The sequence below is a fragment of the Sciurus vulgaris genome (genome assembly GCF_902686455.1).
Source record: "Sciurus vulgaris genome assembly, chromosome: 2".
Lineage (NCBI taxonomy): Eukaryota > Metazoa > Chordata > Mammalia > Rodentia > Sciuridae > Sciurus > Sciurus vulgaris.
This window is the reverse complement of record NC_136462.1, coordinates 203,343,727-203,363,407: the sequence shown is the minus strand read 5'-3', so window position 1 is coordinate 203,363,407 and position 19,681 is coordinate 203,343,727. Positions and strand designations below refer to the sequence as shown.

The 19,681-nt window shown below is 59.0% G+C and overlaps 1 protein-coding gene across 1 annotated transcript; it reads left to right on the top strand.

The window, feature by feature from the left end:
• Positions 1 to 9,193: 9,193 nt before the first annotated feature.
• BHLHE23 (basic helix-loop-helix family member e23) lies at positions 9,194 to 19,086 on the top strand. Its single transcript, XM_079128033.1, has 2 exons — positions 9,194 to 10,988; positions 18,565 to 19,086. The coding sequence occupies exon 1, from the start codon at positions 9,327 to 9,329 to the stop codon at positions 9,999 to 10,001; it is 675 nt and encodes a 224-aa protein (XP_078984159.1). The 5' UTR covers positions 9,194 to 9,326; the 3' UTR covers positions 10,002 to 10,988; positions 18,565 to 19,086.
• The last annotated feature ends 595 nt before the right edge of the window (positions 19,087 to 19,681 follow it).

Sequence of the window (19,681 nt, the reverse complement as noted above, 5' to 3'; positions counted from 1 at the left end):
GGAGGTGGCCAGAGATCCTGCAGGTGAGAGGGAAGAAGGGAGGCTGGTGGAGGTGACCAGAGCCCCTGCAGGTAAGGAGAGGCAGGGAGGCTGGTGGAGGTGGCACACCATGTGGCACCTCCCTGCTAAGTCGGGAGGACCCTTCATAAGGCAGCTGACCCAGGTCTGTGTAGCTGACGAGAAGGGCAGACTCTGCCCACCATCTCAGGTGAGCACTGTGGTGCCAGTGCCAGTGCTCACCCTGCTGCGTGGACTGCCCACAGAATGTCATGCCCACTGGCCCCTAATCAGGCCCTACACCACTGCAGGGATCTGTTGTAAGTCCAAAGAGGCTTGACGGGAGCTGACGGACCAAGGAGAAGGGGCCGCCAGGTCTCTGGTGGCCCCCTGGAGCTGCACACCCATGTTATGGGTGGGAAACTCAGTCCTGCAGAGCTTCTGGGAGGACACTCGGGAGGCCAGAGCAGAGCAGGGACACCTGGGTCCACACTGCACCTCCAGCAAGGGTGCATCCCAACAGGCAGGTGCTGCGACGCTGGTTCACTCACTTCACCTCAGGCGAGGAGAGAGCTGGGGGCCCAGCCAGCAAAGAACTTGCCTGACCTCCTCCTGGAGGCCATCTCCCATGCCCGACGCCTGTGCCCTCCTGGTGACCCAGCCCCAGCATGTGAGCCACAGCCTGCCCCTCCCTGTCCCCTCCATGTCCTCTCCCACGCTGGGATTCCCATCTGAAGTGTCCACCCAAAGCTCACCAGGGGCAGCGCTGCTGCACCCAGGGGCTTGAGGGTGCGGCGGGCGTAGGGCAGGTCCACCTCATCACCCTCCCTCTGGTCCACCCAGCACAGCCCAGCACTGGCCGCCACCTGGCAGCATCCCAGTTGCTCCCAAGGGCCCAGGGCTGCCATCCGACCTCAAGAACTGTCAAAGAAAACTCGACCACTGCACTCCTGCTGCCCCAAAACCCAGCCTGGAATCGGCCGCAGTGGTGCAAAGCCAAGGACTTGCTGCCCCCTGGAGGCCAGAAGGAGGCCTGCCCAAGCCCACGGCCCCCGCCCCCCCATGACTCCCTGCAGGGACAGTCCTGAGCAGGCTCCTAGGGTGGAGGTGGTGGGGCCGTTGACACAGGAAGGGGAGTCTGCAGCAGCACCAGACCTGAGGCCCACCCAGGGGCTGGGGTGGGGAGGAGGAGGCCACACGGGGAGCACTCTACCCGAGGAGCCCTTGAGGTGAGGGCACCACGTGGCAGAGGTGGACAGGCCCAGCTGCATGGGAGGAGGTGGCCGCTCCACTCAGGGCAACAGGCGGCCACCACAGAGGGCCAGGGTGGCCGCTGCAGAAGGGTAAGATCTGATGTTTTCACAGGTCACATCAACAGGTCACAGGGAGGTCAACTACAAGGAGACCGGCTGGTCACCTACCGCAGTAACAAGCCTCCAAAACGTGGTGACCCAAAACAACTGCCATTTTATTGCTCAAGACCCTGGGGGTCCCGAATGGGAGCAGGGCGGAGCTGGTAGCTGCTCTGCTCCCTGTGGTCAGGGCTGGGCTGTGTCAGAAGTCCCAGGCAGCATCACTGACACTCCTGGGGTCTGAGGAGGCGCTGGGCCAGGCCACCTCCTCCTCAGCGGGAGGCCTGGACTGGAGGCTGCAGGGGGGAGAGTGGAAGGCAGAGGCCACCACACCCAGAACTGGCATGGGCCCCCATGCTGCGTGCAAGGTGGTCACAGGCCAGCCCAGGTGCAGGGAGGGGCAGAAAGCCACCACCCAGAGGGGAGCCACAGTCCTGGGCAGGTGGGAGGAACCGAGGCAGCTCTCAGCAGAACAGGCAGGGCACCAAGGCAGGCACAGGCTGGAGCCGGGGTGATGATGGGGCTGGGTGGGTGTGGAAGGAAGGGCCCAGCGGCGGGTCTCAGACGCCCTGGGCAGGGTGCATGGAACAGTGTCAGCAGGCCTCCCTCCTGAGCAGCAAGAGATGGATCCTGGCTCCGGTCGCCCTGCCAGCCAGGGTGCGGGGTGGGCACTGGGACGCAGGAACGTCTAGATCCACCCGACTCCAGGCCTAAGGCCCATTCCAGGGGCCCCAGAGGCACACCCCTCCCCAAACCAAGGGGAGCCATGTCCCACCACCCAGGACTAGACACAGGGAGGGGCTGTGGGAGCCTGGCTGCCCTCCCTGGCTGGACCCTGCACAGCCTCCAGGTGCCCCCACCCAGGAAAGCCAGCAAGGAGGGGCAGCCCCGCCTGGCCTCTGCGGACTGCACCTCCACCACGCACATCCACCCCTCCTCAGGACCTTGGGGCCTGCTCACTGGAGCACAGCCGAGCCCAGGGGCCGGACACCCTGTCCTGCTCTCCCTGACCGGTAGGGGGCGGCTCTGGCTCCCCTCTGCTACTCTGAGTCTGCCCAGCACATTCCTAGCAAGAGCTGAGTGTCCTCACTGCACCCAGGACCAGGGCAGTGGCTGCTGGGCACACCGCCTCTCCCAGAAAACGCCCTTGGGAGAACTTCCGCAAAGGCGCCAGCTCTGAAGGACTGTGCTGAGACAGGGCCGCAGGATGTGGCTTCCCAGGGTTGGCGCCAATCCGGGTGCTTCAGGCCGCATTGGGGGAGCTGGTGGCCCCATGTTCGAAGCTGGGACAAGAAAGAGCTGTGCCTAGAGGCCAGCGTGAATGGCAGGCTCGCGAGGCGGCAGATGACCCAATCCCGAAGACCTGCAGTGGCCGGACAAGGGTGGTCCCGGGTCCCTGGTGCCCACTTCTTCAGAAGTGAGCGAGTCCTGCTGGGGGAAACAAAAGAGCCCCTAATGATTTCTGCAGAAGAATCTCAAAATAGGACATCCAGCACATGACAGAAGTTCCAGACGGTAAAGGCAGCAACTCCCCGTGCGCCACGGCAGGGGCTTGGCAAAGGCAGAGGGACAGGCAGACACCTGACTGCACGCAGTCTCGGAAGGAAGGCGAGATTTAGGTTTCAGTAGAGACCTGCAAAAACACAGAAAGTCAGCACAGGAAACAAAATGAATCGTAAGGGTAGGGAGAGCCTTTGACAGAAAATTCAGCTAAGGAGAAACTTAGCAAACCGGTGGAGCTGGAGCGAAGTGTGAGAACCCAAAAGGGCCCAGGAAGAAATGCTAAGACGGCCAGAGGCAGGGAGAAGGGCCAGGGCCAGCGTGCTGCACCCACAACCCAGGCAGGCTGAGAATAGGGCTTCGGTGCTGAGAGCTGATGGCCACGAGTGTCCAGGACTAGTTGAAGGCATCAAGTCACAAAGCCAAGAAGCCACACACCCAGAGGGGAGCGAGGAGGAAAGCCCCCGCCCAGCACCCAGGAGAGTGATCTTCTCCCCTCCCCTAGACAGCTGGACAAGCCAGCCTCAACCCTTAGGTCCACCAGGTGCTGTGGTCTCAGGCAAATGCTGCCCCCAAACTAGGGACAGTCCACCAGGCGAGCAACCTCCCTGGGAACCAGGCCAGGCAGAAACACCACACTTGAGGCTCAGCGTGTGCAGGTCGGCAGGACCAGGTGTAGAGGGCTCACCTGTACTAACTTTACCTCCACAGCCCCTCCCGGGTTCTCCCCATAGACACTGGAGAAAAATCCCCCCGTGCTTCGGCAGAAGGGGCAAAGTGGACACTGAAACATGTACAGCATCCTCTTCTTACCAAGCCCCACCCCCAAGACAGACCTTTGCCAGGGCCTACCCTGATGGGTCGTTTTTTTTTAAATATACATTTTTTTTTTTTTAGTTGTAGATGGACACAATACCTTCATTTTATTTATTCATTTATTTGTATGTGGTGCTGAGAATCAAGCCTCAGCCCAGCCCCCCAGTGGGGTTTTATTGGAGCTGACCAACCAGGGAAGGGGATACCCACTCCGGCTCCCTCTAGCCTGCCTGCCACGCTGGGCAAGGAGGCCCAACCCCTTCTCCTTGCTGCTCTAGTCTCCCCCAAGGAGAAAACAAAACGAAGTCGAGGTGCTCCCAGTCCTGAGGACAGGCTCTCTGAAGCACTGAGACTCCAGTGAAGCGCCACATGCCTAACAGGGAAGAGAAGAACGGGAGAAGGGGACAGAAGAAATATGTGAGCAATGACCATGGGTAGTTTGTGAAGCTCAGATCCAGAGAGCTCAGACAAGGCCAAGCAGGATCAGTATTACAATCTACAGCAGGCACACCCTAGTCAAGCCACACACAAAGATCAAAGGCAAAGAGAAAACCTTGAAAGAGGTCGGATGGGAAAACTCCTTACCAGAGAGAATAAGGACAAGAATCACACCCGATTTCTCTCCAGAGACTATGCAAGCAAGAAGAGAGTGGAGTCTAATTTTTAATTTGTTAAAGAAAAAACTGAAATGACCCATTGAAATGATCTTCAGTAGTTTTAAAGAAATGAAGACTTGCTCAAACAAAAATTGAGAGAATTTGTCATCAACAGATTTGCCTCATGGTTAGGTAAAAAAACACACCTTTTCTTGTCCCCATCTCCCTTGGTTCTCTGGTGGCACCTATAGTTTATCTCTGCTGGTCAGGTCGGGGGCTTCCTTCTCCCCTCCTGTCTGTCAGGGACTCTGACTCTTCACACTCTGGTGTCAACCGCCTGACCTTTCCATCCTGCTGTTTCCTCCAGCTGCCTTTCCTACATCCCCAGTCATCTTACATTTAAGGCTAAATACTGTGTTCTAAAAATGGGCCACAGACTTGGTATTTCTCATGGTGCTGATGTGTGCTGCATCTTCTCTTGGACTCCTGCGAGGGACGCTGAAGGTTCAGTCTATGGGCCACTGTCTGGGGTCACCAGTAATTCTGGGAGGTGGTCAGTACCAGGGGACTATCTTACATGGGTCCTGGTGGCTGGCATCACGCTAAAGCATCCCCTGAAACATCCCAAAGTAAGAGAAGCAGCCACAGCACCCATTCCAGCATGAATAGTCCAGGGCAGGTGAGTAGAGAAACAGAGTCGGCAGCACCTGCTGGGCTAGGGAAGGACGGGGCGCAACCGGGATGCAGGGCCTCTTCCCTGGTGGTGGAAACGTGGTACCGCAGATTGTGATGTTTGCACAACACTGAACTCACAGGCCAGGAAACTCTGAACCACAAAGGTGCACTGTGCAGCGTGTGAACTGTGTCCCAGTGAAGTCTTCTAAAAAGGCAAAACCAAAAACCTCCCTCTAGCTCCCGCAATAGGCTGCAGTGCTGCTGGAGGGGAGCGGGCAGACAGCAGGGACGCAGGAGCAGGAACGCCAGGCATGGCGAGTGAGGAGCTTCCAGTCTCTTCTCCTCTTCCCCAGGGGAGTGGGGGGGGGGGGCACCCAGAAGGGCTGCAGGAATGTGGCTCCCTAAGCGCCCTCCAGGGGCACCTGGCAAAAGGGCCCCTAACACGAGTCAGTCCACCCCCGAGGCCAGCCCCCACCAGAACAATGGGTCTTAGGGCAGGGTCTCCCCTGCACTGTCAGGTCCCAGGGAACAGCCAAGCCAGGCCTGCTCCCTCAGAGGCCCTCCGAGCCCAGGCACAGCCTTGTCCCAGGGAGCCTGCCCCAGGGAATGAGCCCAGCCAGACGCACGCTCACCTTCCACAATTAGGAACGATCACAGGAAAAGACAACAACTCAAAGTAGGCTTGGGTTGTAGCACAATCAGTAGAAACAGGAAGAGGTCTGGAGTCAGCATCCTCTGGGCACGTCCAGCCTGTGCTTTGCCTTCCTGGCCAGCGCTGGCCAGCGCAGCCTTCTGTGTGAATGTTTCAGGGATTTGACAAGAAAACCGCAGGCACGGCTAGGAGTGACCAGCACCAGCTCTCACCTCAGACGGCCTCACCACCCGAAGCGGGCCAGGCCCCAGAAGGCCATGTGGTTGCACTCAGGGCTGCGCGGTGGCCTCTGCCAGGCTGCCCTTCCTTCTCTCTTCTTGAATTCTCCAGAAGACTCTCGCGTTGGGTGGTGTGTGCATTTGGGGGACGCTGCCTGGGTCGGCGGCCGCCTGGATGGGAGCCCTGAGGTGCTCACGATGTCTCCTGGCTGGACACTCTCCACCCTGCAGACGAGGCCGCGTGCCTCCCCAGGGCCCTTGCACTCTGTGCACCCCGCCCGCTCTCCACACCCGCCGCCTCCTGCCTGCCAAGGGGCTCCCTCCACCGCACCTCAGGCCCCGCTGCCCACCAGCCCTCCTTTCCTCAGACGTGGCAACTAGACCCCAGCAGCAGCCACAGGGTGCCCACATGGGCCCTGACAGTGTCACCATGCTTCCAGGGCCAGCACTGCTGTCATGTGGTGGTGCTGCAGGGAGGCGAGGGAACCTCGGGGCTGAGGTGAGGCCATGTGCGCCACAAAGATGACCCTGCTTGGCCACAGCCCAGAGAGGCTGAGCAACTAGCCAGAAGATGCCTCAGAGCAGAGTCACCGCCCACTGCCCCGCCCCGCCCCGCCCAGGAGAGGTGCCAGAGCAGGGCCAGGCTGGGGCTCTGCCTCGGCACCTGCAGGCAACTCCCAGCCTCAGAGGCACCCCTGCCCTCGCCAGCCAGGCAGCATCCAGCCGAGGACAAGGAGCACAGGAAAGCAGGGAAGCCAGGTTTGTCCTCCTAGGGTGAGCCCCACCAATCTGTGCAGGGTGGCGAGGGGCCCAGGAAGCTGCACTGCAATCTTCCCTCAGGGCAGCAGGTGGCAGCGTCGCACCAAAAACTGGCCTCGCCAGCGAGTGTTTTTAATCCCGTGGGATCCTGCTGAGTCCACACTGGCCCAGCAGGTGGCTTTCCCCAGATGCCCTTTGGAGGCCCACCCCTGTGCCAGGCCCACCCCTGTGCCCTGCCCGCCCCTGCCTCCAGCCCTTCAGAGCTGGTAGAGGCTAGCGGAGGTTTTTGATTGGCCCCCAGTCCCACTCCAGTCCAGCCCACCCGCAGGGAGGGAGCCTCTGACTGATGTGACTTCAGGTCGCCACGCACGAGGCCCTAGACCCAGCTCTGGGTGGAGGTCGACCCTCGACTGCAGATTGACGCCTGTACATCCCCAGACTCACCCTACCCTTCAGAGCCCTCGCCAATGCCAGCTCTGCACCTTCTGGCCTCCCATCCCCTCCCGCAGCTCTGAGTCCTGGACCCCATGGAGGCAGCCCCTCTGCCCCTTGCCAAGCCTGTCGGCCTCCAGGACCCATAGGATCTCCACCGCCCCACGTACCCTGCTCGCGGCAGCCTCAGCTGGGGCAGTGCCGTTCTGGAGGGGACCCTGGAGGGGACCTGCAGGGAGTGCTCCACCCCCGACAGCATGGCAGCCAGAGTGGCCTCTGGAAGACAGGGCTCTCACCAGGACTCCTCACACCTGGGGACAGGACACACTGGTGGCAGGTGACACCCTCCAGAACACAGTCAGCCAGATGGGAAAGCCAGCGGGAGACAAGAGCTGGACCCCTGCCGCTCCTCTCTGGCTTCCCTCCCAGCCCCAGAGCAAGGCCTGATGCTCCAGGATCGCTTAGCCATGTTGTGTCTTTCTTCTTAAGCATGAACACTCAGCATGGCATCTAGGGAGGCCTGTTATGGCTAGACTTCTAGAACCTTCCAGAGAGCACACAGCGCTCACTCCACAAATGTGCACTGGGCACGGACACAGCTGCCCAGAGCACTCGATGTTGGATCATCTCTGCGTTCCTCTCCCTAGTGGAAGCTGGAGGACAGAGATCAAGCAGCTCTGCCAAGGCACAAGCTCACAGGCAGGCCTTCCGAGTGGTTCCGCAGCTTGCTAGAAGCCGGGCCTGTCTCACTGAGCAGGGAGCAGCCACTCCTCACTAATCCACCCAGCCTTTAGGCAGGTTCCCACCTGGGAGTCTGGGGTCCTGGCCTTTGCCCGCTGTTGGAAGGATCGACGAGGTGGATCTTGAGCTGGTGCGGCTGACAGGGAATGGGGGGGTGCCCCTGGAGGGCTGGGGAAAGTCCTCCAAGTGCAGGCACTCTCCACACTTGGGGGTTTTGTTGATAAACACAGAGGAAGATCTGCCAGCAGGGGTGGACACAAGCACCCAGCTCCACATGCTCTCCTAATAGGAGAGGGACGCCTAGTTCTTCTACCCTGCCCAGGTTGAAATGCTCATAGGGTTTTCAATCACATAGAAACTCCTGACAGTCAGGCATGGGCCCCCACCTCCACTCCCTGGAAAGATTTTTGGCTCTAGAGACTCCTCACCCTGAGGGAAGCTGTGTCCAGGGACCCATTCAGCCCCAGACCCATTCCTACAAGTGGGAGAAATTTCAGGATTGGGCATGCTGAACTCAGCTGTCACCCCTGCAGGCATCTGGCAGCACCGTGGTGGGAGGCCACCTGCAATGCCCCAAAGACTTCTCGACTGGGACTCAGATCAGGGACAGAAGACACCCCCAGCTCATGGTCAGCTCCAAGAGTGACAGCAGGAGCCCAGGCCCCTCGCCAGCTCTCGCTGTTCTGCTCCCCAATTCCACCATCAACCCCTCTACTCACCTAGCAAAGAGAGAAAATTCACATCCCACACAGGACAAGATGTGGGAAACTCTCACGTGAAATACCAACTGAAAGAAGGGGCTTCAGGCAAGGGTTTTATCCTATAAATTCTGATCCCTGCTTCGAATCACTTCTTGATGTTGGGGGATGTGGGAGTCACCTCAGCAGGCACCGGGCACCTGTGGGGGACAGTGCGGCAGCTGCTGGCCAGGGAAAGGGCCCCCGTGCTCACAGATCGCTGACCGCCCAGCTGATCAACCTGGTCACTAACCACCCGGGAACGCACTGCTCAGGCCCATTCGGGATGGAGGGCCAAGACTTCCAGAGCGAAGGTCCATACAGCGAGGGCAGTGGCTGGGTAGGCACTGCGCCCACGCTTGTACACAAGCTACCGCTCAGCTGTCGTGGCTCCTGCGAGCTTATGAGGGTGCCCACGTGAAACGCAAGCGTCTGGGGGTGCCAACCCGGGACACCAGGAGGCCGGGTCGCTGAGAGGCAGGTGAGTGCTTCTGGATCCTGCCTCCCTTACCCGCCCTCCTGGCCGTCTGTGCCGCCGGTGGAGTCGCGCTGTGGGAGAGGCAGCCACCAGGTCCCCTCTGATTGGACGGCTCGAAGTCCCGGCCTGCGCCTCCGCGGCTTAAAGCCGAGGCGGGGGCGAGTTGGAACCAGAGCCCGCCCCCGGGCCGGCCGGGCGCGCCGCGGTGAGGAGGAGGAGGAGGAGGAGGAGGAGGAGGAGGAGGAGGAGGAAGCGGCGGCGGCGGGGCGGAGGCCGGCGGGAGAGGCCGGGCGCTAAGGCTCAGGAACAGACGGGCAGCCAGAGGGGCTCACGGGGCCGGGAATCACGTAGCGCCGGCCGGTTCGGGCGGGCTATGGCCGAGCTCAAGTCGCTGTCAGGGGACGCATACCTGGCGCTGAGCCATGGTTACGCGGCGGCCGCAGGCCTCGCCTACGGGGCGGTGAGGGGCCCCGAGACGGCCCGCGGCTACGGCGCGCCAGGTCCGGGCGGCGACCTCCCCGCCGTGCCCGCGCCCCGCGCCCCCGCCGCAGCGGCTGAGAGCAGCGGTGAGCAGAGTGGCGATGAGGACGACGCCTTCGAGCAGCGGCGGCGGCGGCGCGGGCCAGGGGCCGCAGCGGACGTGCGGCGGCGGCCCAGGGAGCAGCGCTCGCTGCGACTCAGCATCAACGCGCGCGAGCGGCGGCGCATGCACGACCTGAACGACGCCCTGGACGGGCTCCGCGCGGTCATCCCCTATGCGCACAGCCCGTCCGTGCGAAAGCTCTCCAAGATCGCCACGCTGCTGCTCGCCAAGAACTACATCCTCATGCAGGCCCAGGCCCTGGACGAGATGCGGCGCCTGGTGGCCTACCTCAACCAAAGCCAGGGCCTGGCCGCGCCCGTGGCCGCCGCGCCCTTGACGCCCTTCGGCCAGGCCGCCGTGTATCCCTTCTCGGCGAGCGCCACGCTGGGGCCCTGCCCCGACAAGTGCGCCGCCTTCTCGGGGTCGCCCTCGGCACTCTGCAAACACTGTAACGAGAAGCCGTGAAGAGGCCGCACCCCTTCCGCTCCATCTTCCCATTTACGTTGCCCCCTGACTCTCACCCTGCCAGTACTGGAGATGCGTGGCTGGACCCCAAGTGGAGAAGGCTGGCGGATCTCGCTCCCAGACCTTGTGCGCCCAACAGTTTGGGGCCGTGCAAAGCGCGAAGCTGATCCTGGCACGGATAGACCTGGAGTCCAGGCGCTGAAATCCACGCCTGAGAATCCTCAGCTCCTGCTGGGCACTCTCCCTGACCATTGCCAGGGGCCATGGAGTCTAGGGACGGGCGGTGGCGGATGACTAACCGTGGTCCCCTTCGGCCACCGCCAGTACCTCCCAAAACAACGCGGAGGAGTCACAGGTCCTCAGCGGGGGTAGATACTGGTCCCACCGAGGACGGGGTCTTGCCTGGCGCCGGCACAGAGCGCAGGCACCGAGCGTCGGAGGGGTTTGGCCGGTCGATACCCCACAACCAGACTCGACCACCACCTGGTTGGCCCTTACAGCCACACTGCAGGGACGCGCTCCCTCTGGGCGCGTTCCCAAGAATGCGCGTCTCTCGGCACACCCCGCCAGCGCAGGTTCCAGGACTCCAGCCCTCCCCATGATTAGCGTCGTTCGCTCTGAGACTCCACCACCGCGGTTTGCAAAGGAGCTGCTGGCAGTGCGCAGCAGGACCCCGGGCGACTCTCCAGCCTTTTCCAAGTCTGAGTTTGTTCGATTATTTTCTTGCCTGCCTAGAGGCACAGGAAGCGAAGGCCTCTTGGAAGTCCGCGATTTCGGATTCGTCCCTAAACAGGTCTGGACCCCTCAGGCACCGCTTTCCGCCCCGTGGGATGGAGAACTTGGTGCGCCCTCTACCTAGGACTGCTTGATGGAGCCGGGTCCTCACAGCCTGCGCGGGTCAGCACAGGACCCGAATCTAGCCCCAGGACCTCCCTACCAACTCCCGCACGTTTCCAAGGGTGGAGGGAGGAGGCCCGGCTACAACGGGTGAGTAATCTATTGGGTCCCCGAGACCCCCATGGCCATGAGCAGTAATGGGGTCTGTCTCTCAAAATTGGTACGCAGCTCTGAATTCTGTCACTGTCCTTGGTTCAAGGGGCAGCGCACGCCCACCAGGCAGCCCCACACAGAGCACCCAACGCCTTCTGCAGAGCCGGCAATTGGATTTCCCCTTCATTAATACTATGCTACTGTGCAGAGGCTCTCTGTCCCAGGGAGCCCCTGTCCACGGCGCTTAACTCTAATTAATACATTTTAAAAGGCCTTTTTGTATTTGCAAAATGAAGTGTAAGTCGTATTTATCAAGACATATGCTAACACTGGCTCCTGCTAATTTCCATTTTTATTTCTTCTACATCTTTTCCCTCAATAGTTCAATTCACAGTTTTGCACATCCAAAAAACTTAGTGTTAGACTATTCCAGATCCCCTTTAGTAAGTCAAGGCAGGAAAACTAGGTTAATTGTGGGGTCGTTTGAAAGCCATCTGACATCAACTTTGTAAATTACTTACTTGTTGTAATGTAAGTATTTCAGTTAAGACAGAGATGTGTAGTACATCATGAATACCATCAGAATAAAGTATCTGAAATAAACTTATTTTACAAAAAACTAATGATTAAATTTTAATATCATATTGAATAGTGTCCATCTGTGACTGAATTCATAATTTCAATTTTCAGACAATTGTATCAAGGGACAGCTGCTTCTTGGGCCCAGATAGTCTCTGATCCACAGCACTACTTGTTAGCTAGTACATGAAGTAAGAAATTGGTGAAGGAAAATCTTCCCCCGTTGGATGAAAACAAGTTTTAAAAAGAATCATTTCACTAGTAAAAAATTTCTTTGATAACTTAGCTTGAATGAAGGTTCAAATTAAATTTAAATAGCTTGTATTACCAAACTGTCTGTTTTTCTCTAAAATCTCGCAAGTCTCTCATGGGGGTTGAGTGGAATGTAGTTTTTCATATTGAGATTAAGTAGCTTTTTCAACAATGGCGACTAAGGAAGCAATCCAGTCTACCAAAGTAGACACCCCAGGTTTGCAGACCCAACCTCCCCTCCCGAGACCACCCTATGGCCTGCGTGCCAGCCTGCAGCTCTTCTGAAATAGCCAAGGTTGTCTTCTCTCCCAAGGGTCGTGCTCCGGCAGGTGTGTGGAGAACCTGAAAAGAGCTCCACACAGGTGCAGCCCCACGCCAGGGCAGGCTTCTCCAGCACTGGGTGAGGCGCAGTGGGGGAGGGGGGCTTCTCTTATCAGGGGGAGCTGAGCCAGCCCTCTGCAGAGTTCAGGTGTAGGAGCTTTTTAGGGGGGCCAGTGTCCCCAGGACTGCGCTATCCCACCAGCCCTTCGAATCAGCACGTCCCACACAGAACCAAGCAGGGCTGTCTCCTAATGGCCACATAAAAAAGTAAACAGAAGCAGGTGAGATCAGCTTTATTGATCACTTTTATTCACCCCAACATATCCAAAATATCACCATGTCCTCTTGTAATCCATGTTTATAAATGATCAGTGAGATCTTTTACTTTTTTTGGTACCAAATCTTCAAACTGCAGTCTTGTGTGCAAAACCCACCTCTGCTTGGACCAGCCACGTATCCAGTGCTCAGTCACCACACATGGTGAGCACGGCCCCCCGTCTGTGCTGTGTGCAAAACACCTGAAGTGACTGTTCCTTTGCCTCTTTGCCTAATAGTAACCAGAAATGTTCACTGACACCAGGAGTAAATTCTAGAGCTAGGCACACAGGCAAAGTCTTCCTCCAAAGTGCAGGTGGGCTGGGGCAGGCAGCAGGAAGAGCCACCACCATCCTTCTGCCTAGAGAGGTGGGGTCCGAGCCTCCGCAGGCATGCAGGTTCCCCAGGCCCTCCAGCCTCTCGGCCTCTCGTTGGCTAACCAATGCGCCTGGGAGCCACTGGGTTAGGGTGGATACCCTCCTCCATCATCAAAGGCACATGCATGGTGACAACCCTGGGTCCTCCCCACCCTGGGGAGGGGTAGTCTTGGAGCAGAGCCACCTGCCCCTGCTAACCACACAGGTGAAGGCCTCAGCACTTTGCAAACCAGGGTTCACCTCTGGTTGTGAGCTCCTGGCTTGGTCTTTCCAGGGCGTGGTTCCTTGACAAAGCCTGGCTCTAGGAGTTTGAAGCTGGCTTCCCTGAGTCCAGCGGAGGAGTCCCTCTGTGGGCAGAAGTGTCACATCACCCAGCCAGGTCCTACGCCGTCTGCCCACCACATTCCTGTGGTGTCTGCTGCTGGCCTGCCTCCTTGCCCCTCCTTGCGTGCCAGGTGGAGAGTCCCATGCAGGTCAGAAGACAGTGTTGAGGCTCCTGGCCTCCCCTCTCCTCCTTCCTCATGCACACCCAGGCTGCCGCACACTCCTCTGGTGTCTGCGGCCCTGCGCTCAGCCTGCCACCTCTGCCACCTGCTCAGAAGGCTCCTGCACCTGTAGCCCCGGGTGTGGAGGTGCCTGGCCCCATGGCCTTTGTTCCCTCGTTAAGAAATGCCATCGCCAGAACATGCCTGGCTTGCAGACACAAGCAGCAAGCTTCAAACTGGGGCAGAGCTACCCTGGCCCAGCCCTGACCCCTGGGGCCTGGGGTTGGCCCCAGAGTTCCCAGCACCCTCCTACCAGCAGGCTGGACTCCGGCTGCTTCCTCTCATCAGTTTCATCCCAAAGAAGAGCTCTTCCCTCTCACTGTGCAGGTGTTGCCAGGGCACTGGGGAACCTTTTACCTTGTGATCAAGCTGAAGCGCGTCCAGTACAGACAGGGCCCAGCAAAGAGGCCCGTCTGTTTCCTTCCGGGCCGGGAACGTTAACCGACAAATGCTGCTTTCCTCAAAGGGTGGGTGGAACACACAAATATCCTCCTGGCCCCAAAGCCACCCTGGCTTCTCATCAGCTATTGAAAAGGACCTGGAGCAAGACCCTGAGCAGCAGCCCCTAAGCCCTGGTTAATCCAGCAGAGAATGATTACAGCAATTTTATAATGTAAATTTGTTTGTGATATGTTTTTAGTCTTTAATCTCTTTGGGCATCCCATTTGAAGGGATGGAGATAGAGGGATTTGCTGTGTATTAAATCATTTCTCCAACAATTGCCTCTTTGGACTTGTGGCCCTGGCCACTGTGTTCCAAAACGCTAGCGAGAGTCTGTTTCATAAAACTGGAAAGTTAAAACACAGTCACAAATTCAACCCTGGAGGAGCAAAGCCTGGATCGCCACTAAATGCACAAAGGTCAAGTGGTGAGGAAAGAGACCTCTCAAGCTGGCATTTCCCGGGGTAAAAAGAGGTTGATGCCATCCTTTCTGGGTCCAAGTGTGCTCCTCTAATTAGAGAGGCTGCTTTTGCTCTCAGATGTGTTCTTGAGTCTCTTGTAAAGGAGAGTCAGGCTGGTGAGGAGCTTGTGTGGAAGGGAGCCTCTGCAGAGGCCATATTGCCTGCCTCCTCTCTCCCTGGTTTGTGTCCATGGCTCGAACAGAAAGACAAGGTGCCTCCTGGCTCAGGTAGCTGCAGTCTGCGTTTCCAGAAGGCACAGCCAGCCGTGTGTGGACCCGCCAGTGGCCTCTGTTCCCCACGACACTCAGGCCACCTGGCAGACCTGCTCACCCTGGGCCACCTGGGATGGGAGCAGACTTTGGCTTAGGGGATTCACAGGACGTTCAGGTGCTTCAGAGAACGTCCAGACTCTTCCCGACCACCCTGGGTCTGCCTCCAGTCCCACTGTGTCCATGCAATGAGCCCACAGTCAGTCTCCCTCCCGGGAACCCCTGATTCAGCCTGACATGAGGCCAGACCCCAGTTCCACGTGGACAGCCCTGTCTGACCTGATGAGGCTTCAGCCAGTCTTGGTATTTGACTGCAGCGCACAGGATGCTCCCAGAGGCCACGGGCATCTGACAGGACGCATCCTTGTGCCAGCGTTCGCTGCCTCTGCTGGTGGTGTCCGGAGCCGCGTGCCCGCCCCCTCGGCACTTCCAGTCTTCTGATTTCGGATGACACTGACATCACAACAGCCCTGGGAACAGCTGGGCTCTGAGCTTCACACATGTGGACAAACCACGTCTCCAGAAACACCTGGGGCCGCGAGCCTGCTGCCACCATCTGACAAGGGTCAGAGCTGACCTCAGGCAGCAAGCTGCACCCCAAAGGCAGGACTGGCATGGTGGGCGGGAGCCAGGACCCTGCAGGCCAAGACACCGTGACAGTGACACACGGGGACCCTGATGGAGGTACCCAGGAGCTTCGACACCCAGGTTCAGACCTCCTGGGAGCCGGCTGGTGCCCAGGGCCGCTGAGGCCAGCTCTGGCAGAAGGGCCCTGTGTGGAAGTGCTCCTCCTCACAGGTCTGTCCCAACCTCCAGGGCCCGTGAAGCCCTCGGTGCCGAACTCAGTGAGGTTGGAACTTCTGTTCAAACATCCAGGTTGGATGGGAAGATGTTAATTTGATGTTAGAGAAGCTGGGTTTCCAAAGTAAATGCCTTTCACCTGCTGCTGAAACTCAAAAGTAACCCTCTTCTTCCACCCTGGGATCTGCCCTCTGGGCTGAGTCAGCAGTGATGTGCAGACAGAGCAGATTCACGCAGCGCGGTACGTCCTGCTGCTCTGCCGTAGTAACTTCAGGGCGTGCAGGTTCTGCTGGAGGGCTGTCAGGCAGGGAGCCACTGCCTGCCGCCCCTTCTCCCCTCCTCCCGCTCCCAGTGCCCACCCCTGCAGCCTCTTTGGGAAGAAAAGTTTCTGTCACAACCCCTCCTCGTCGGCAGCCCTGTCCCCTGACCATCAACATGTGCTCCTTAAAATGCCCCACACATACCATGGGATCTTGAGCCCTGGTCGCTGCCCCAGCTGAGGTGTGGATTGCACCAGCTTCAGGGGGACCTGGCTGGTCTGCAAAGGCAGCATTGGCCAGCCATCTGCAGCAGCCTTGTGCCCGTTAGACAGGGGACATGCACAGAGCTGGGGCATGGGGCACCCACTTTCTCTCTGCCCCATGTTACCTGAACGTGCTGCCGCATGGTGTGCATGTGTGTGCACGTGTTGTGTGTGCGTGTGTGTTCCCTGTGGTGTGTCCTTGCCTGGCTGGCGCACCTGCTGCCGCACCCAGGCTTCTCCCGATGCAGCCCCTAGATTCTGGGACCTGGTTCTGAGCAGATTGTTCCCATCCCACGAGGATCGCCAACTCCTCTGGTCTCCTCACCTGGCTCTGAGAGGCCCTGTGCCTCCTTCCCCTCTGCCCAGTCTGGGCATGTTTTACTGAGGTTATGTGGAGAGCCAGCACCCCAGTTATCTGGGACACAAGTCTTTCAGACTAAGGAAAAGTCCTGGAAACACAAAGAGCAGATCGCCCAGCAGGTTGCTCCTGGAGCCTGGTAGAAAACGGAAGGTAGAGCCAGCAGGGCAGCTGATGGGGCTCCTGCCAGGCCAGCACCCCCAGGCCTCCTGCTGGCCAGCCCCTCCACCTGCTCCTCCCCATCTCACTTGTCAGCCAGTCCCTTGCTCAGGGGCGCATCTGACCTCTGACCTCCGTCCACAGTGTTACACGGGAAAGGAGCCCAGGGAGGGGGAGCCCGAGGCTGCAGAGCCCTCTAGGGACTGCCAGGCAGAAGGGCAGACGCGGCTGAGCCCTGGGCCCTGGCAGGTCGCCATGGCACCACAGCTAGCTTCAGTGGATCGCATGGACCAAAGGAAGGGAAGACCCCCCCCCGCCGAGTCCTCCCAGGCCTCAACTCTGTCCCTGAGGGCAGCCATGGCTCAGCCTGTCCCAGCTTCGATGGTCCCCTGGCAGGCAGCCGGGAGGGAACGAGACCATGGCAGAGCAGCTGCTTCGGGAGCCACCCTGGGAGAGCAGAGGAGGACAGCTCACAGCCTGGCCGCCACAGCCAGCCTCAAGCTTCCTGTCTTGTGGTGAAGTCTGAGCAAGGACAGAACCGGCCAGGGGGCTGACCCTGGATGGTCCTGGCCAAGCAGCTGACTTCTCACTTGGCATTTGTAGGAGGAGATGCTGTGGAACCCCTGGGGACAGGACCCTCATGCTGGGGCATGTGACCTGGGGCTGCGGCACTGCCCAAGCCCCCTCACAGGCTTCCTGAAACCTGAAGCCCAAAGGGAGTGAGACTCTGCTGACCTAGGACATGTTCTGCTGACAAATGCACTTTTGAAAGCTTCCATTTCCAGAACTTTCTGGAGCTGAGAACTGTGGTCTGGGACAAGGAGCCATAGGATTATACTGGCCATGTTTTCCAAGGGGGTGGCTGGGGCTAGAGGTTCAGAGGGAAGCTCATTCTTCCAAACAGCAAAGTTCTGATTCCAACTCAGTCTGCTCAGCCCCACTGGCCCCACCGTGTGCATTGTTCCAAGACACACAGCACAGAAATGTGCCTGAAGACCAAAGGCCCAGAGGAATTGGGCATCCAGCTGAAAGCAAACATTGAAGTTCACACAGGGCACCTTGCTGCCCACATGGCTGCTCCTAAAGGCAGGTGGGAAGTTTCTGTGCAGATCAGGAGACAGAGCCAGGACCACCGGTGGGACCCAAGAGAGGTAGCATTCACTCAGCAGGGGGACAGCCTCGTTGTACAACTATAGGGAGCAAGGACAGACAAATTTGGTCACAATCAGGATGGACTCAGGTGGGGGGGGGTCATTCCCTGGGCTGCAGTCATTTCCTGGGTCTCAATCCCTCACCCCAGGTGCCTCTACCCATCCTGGCCACCTCCCCACTGCCCAGTGTCCCAGCTTCTGTGCTGGATAAGATGCGGGGGACGCCCACCTGGCAGGACATGAAGCCTGGGAGGGGGCAGGGGTTGACCGGGTGGTCTCTGGTTTCCTGCTTATTACTGCTGGCTTAAAGGGTGCTTTTGAGAACATGGCTCCCCCAGACCTGTTCTTTGATGGAACTGTCTCTGGCTTGGTGGGGACCTTGTGGTCAAATCTACCACGGCGATGCTGACAGATGAGGGAAGCAGAGGGACTCTCAAGGACACTGACCCCATTAAGCAGCCTCACTGCGGCTTGCAGACTGGCTGAATGCGCAGGTCAAGGGAGCACTGGGCCTTCCGCTGGCCCTGCCCCTGCCTCTGCCTCTCCCCAGTGTGAACAAAGAGCCTTCCATGCAAGGCCAGAGGTCCTGCCCAGCAGTCTCCCTCCCACACCAGGGAGAGGCTGCCTGAGCTCCGCCAGCCCAGTGCCTGGGCAGGGAGAGGCTCAGGGGCCTGGGCTCTGTCCCCAGCACTGTGTGCCTGCGTCCTCAGCAAACCCTCCACCAGGAGACCTGGGCCCCTGTCCCTGCTCCGTGGAGAGGCAGAACTGAGGAGGGAGCAGGACGTTCTGGCTGCCCTTGCAGGCTGCAATCACAGCCATCCCCCGGGCAGACCCAGGCTCCGCGAGCACTCCTGTCCGGAAGGGGCAGGAGGTCAGGTCCCCACTCCTGCTGAGGGAGAAGCACGTCCAACAGATGGCCCTCCCACAAGGAAGCTCCTTCTTTCACAACGCAATTCTGTTAATCTTTTTATTGTGGTAAAATGTGCAAAACACTTATCATTTAACTTTTTTTTTTTCCCAGTGCTGGGGTCAAACCCAGGGCCTCAAGTACACGGGGCGGACCTGCCGAAGCCACCCAGCCCCATCCTAACCCTCTTGAGTTTACAATCCAGCGGCGCCAAGGACATTCTCCAGGCTGTGCCACCAAGATCCACCTCTGGGACTCGTGAGGTCAAGTCTACTGATGTCCACTTCACACACACCCAAGTCCACCTTCTGGGACACAGTTCCATGTACCTAGGCACAGAACACTATAGAACATCACCCTCGTCCCCTGCCTGTGACCACTGAGCTGTCCCGTCTGCAGGTTCCAGCCATGGCCTCCATAGAGCCACAGTGAATGGAGGGGTTGGCGGCCTCCTTGCTCAGTGCGGAGCAGCCGAGGCTCCTGCCTCAAGCCTCACGCCCACGGGGCTGGTGCTGCTGGCATTGTTACCCAGTAGCTGCAGTGGCTGCTGCAGACATGTGGTCCTGGGCCACCTGGATTTCTGCAGCAGTAATGGGCGTGAGCTTCTGTGACACCACAGACATGTTGCAGGGTGAAGTGGCCAGTCTGGCCTTAATCTCGCTGGGAAGACGTGATCCATCTGTGTTGAGGTTTCCAAAGGAGGCTCTGCCTGGAACTCTGGACCCCAGAGCAGACACAGGGAGGCCCCAGCGTGATCCCTGCTAAAGGTCCTCTGTCCCTGCGTCCCACGTTCCTACAGCTGCTTCTGGACTGAGGCAGCAGTGATACACCTGGTGGGTGGAGACTAGGCAGGAGGAGGGAGTTGGCTTGCCCAGTCTGCTGTGGGGCCCAGCTCGCCATCCTGGCCAGGAGGCCTGAGCCTGTATGCCCGTTGAGGATTGGCTAAGCAGAAGCTACAAGGGTACCCTAGGAGGAGGTGGGGATGTCAGGGCAGTGAGCCCAGGGCTGCCCAGTGCTTGGCAGTGGGCACTAAAGACCCCCAGAAATCACAGAATAAAAAGCAGTCATGGAAAATCTCCTGAAGGGATAGGAAATGCATGTTCAATTGAGAAAGGAAGGAAATGAGTAGGTGCTCCAAAATCACAGCCCAGGAAATGCAGGGGGGCCAGAGAGGCGCCCCCGAGCCACAGGCTACCTCCGTGAGGTGGGAAGATGGGGACTTTTCCCTACT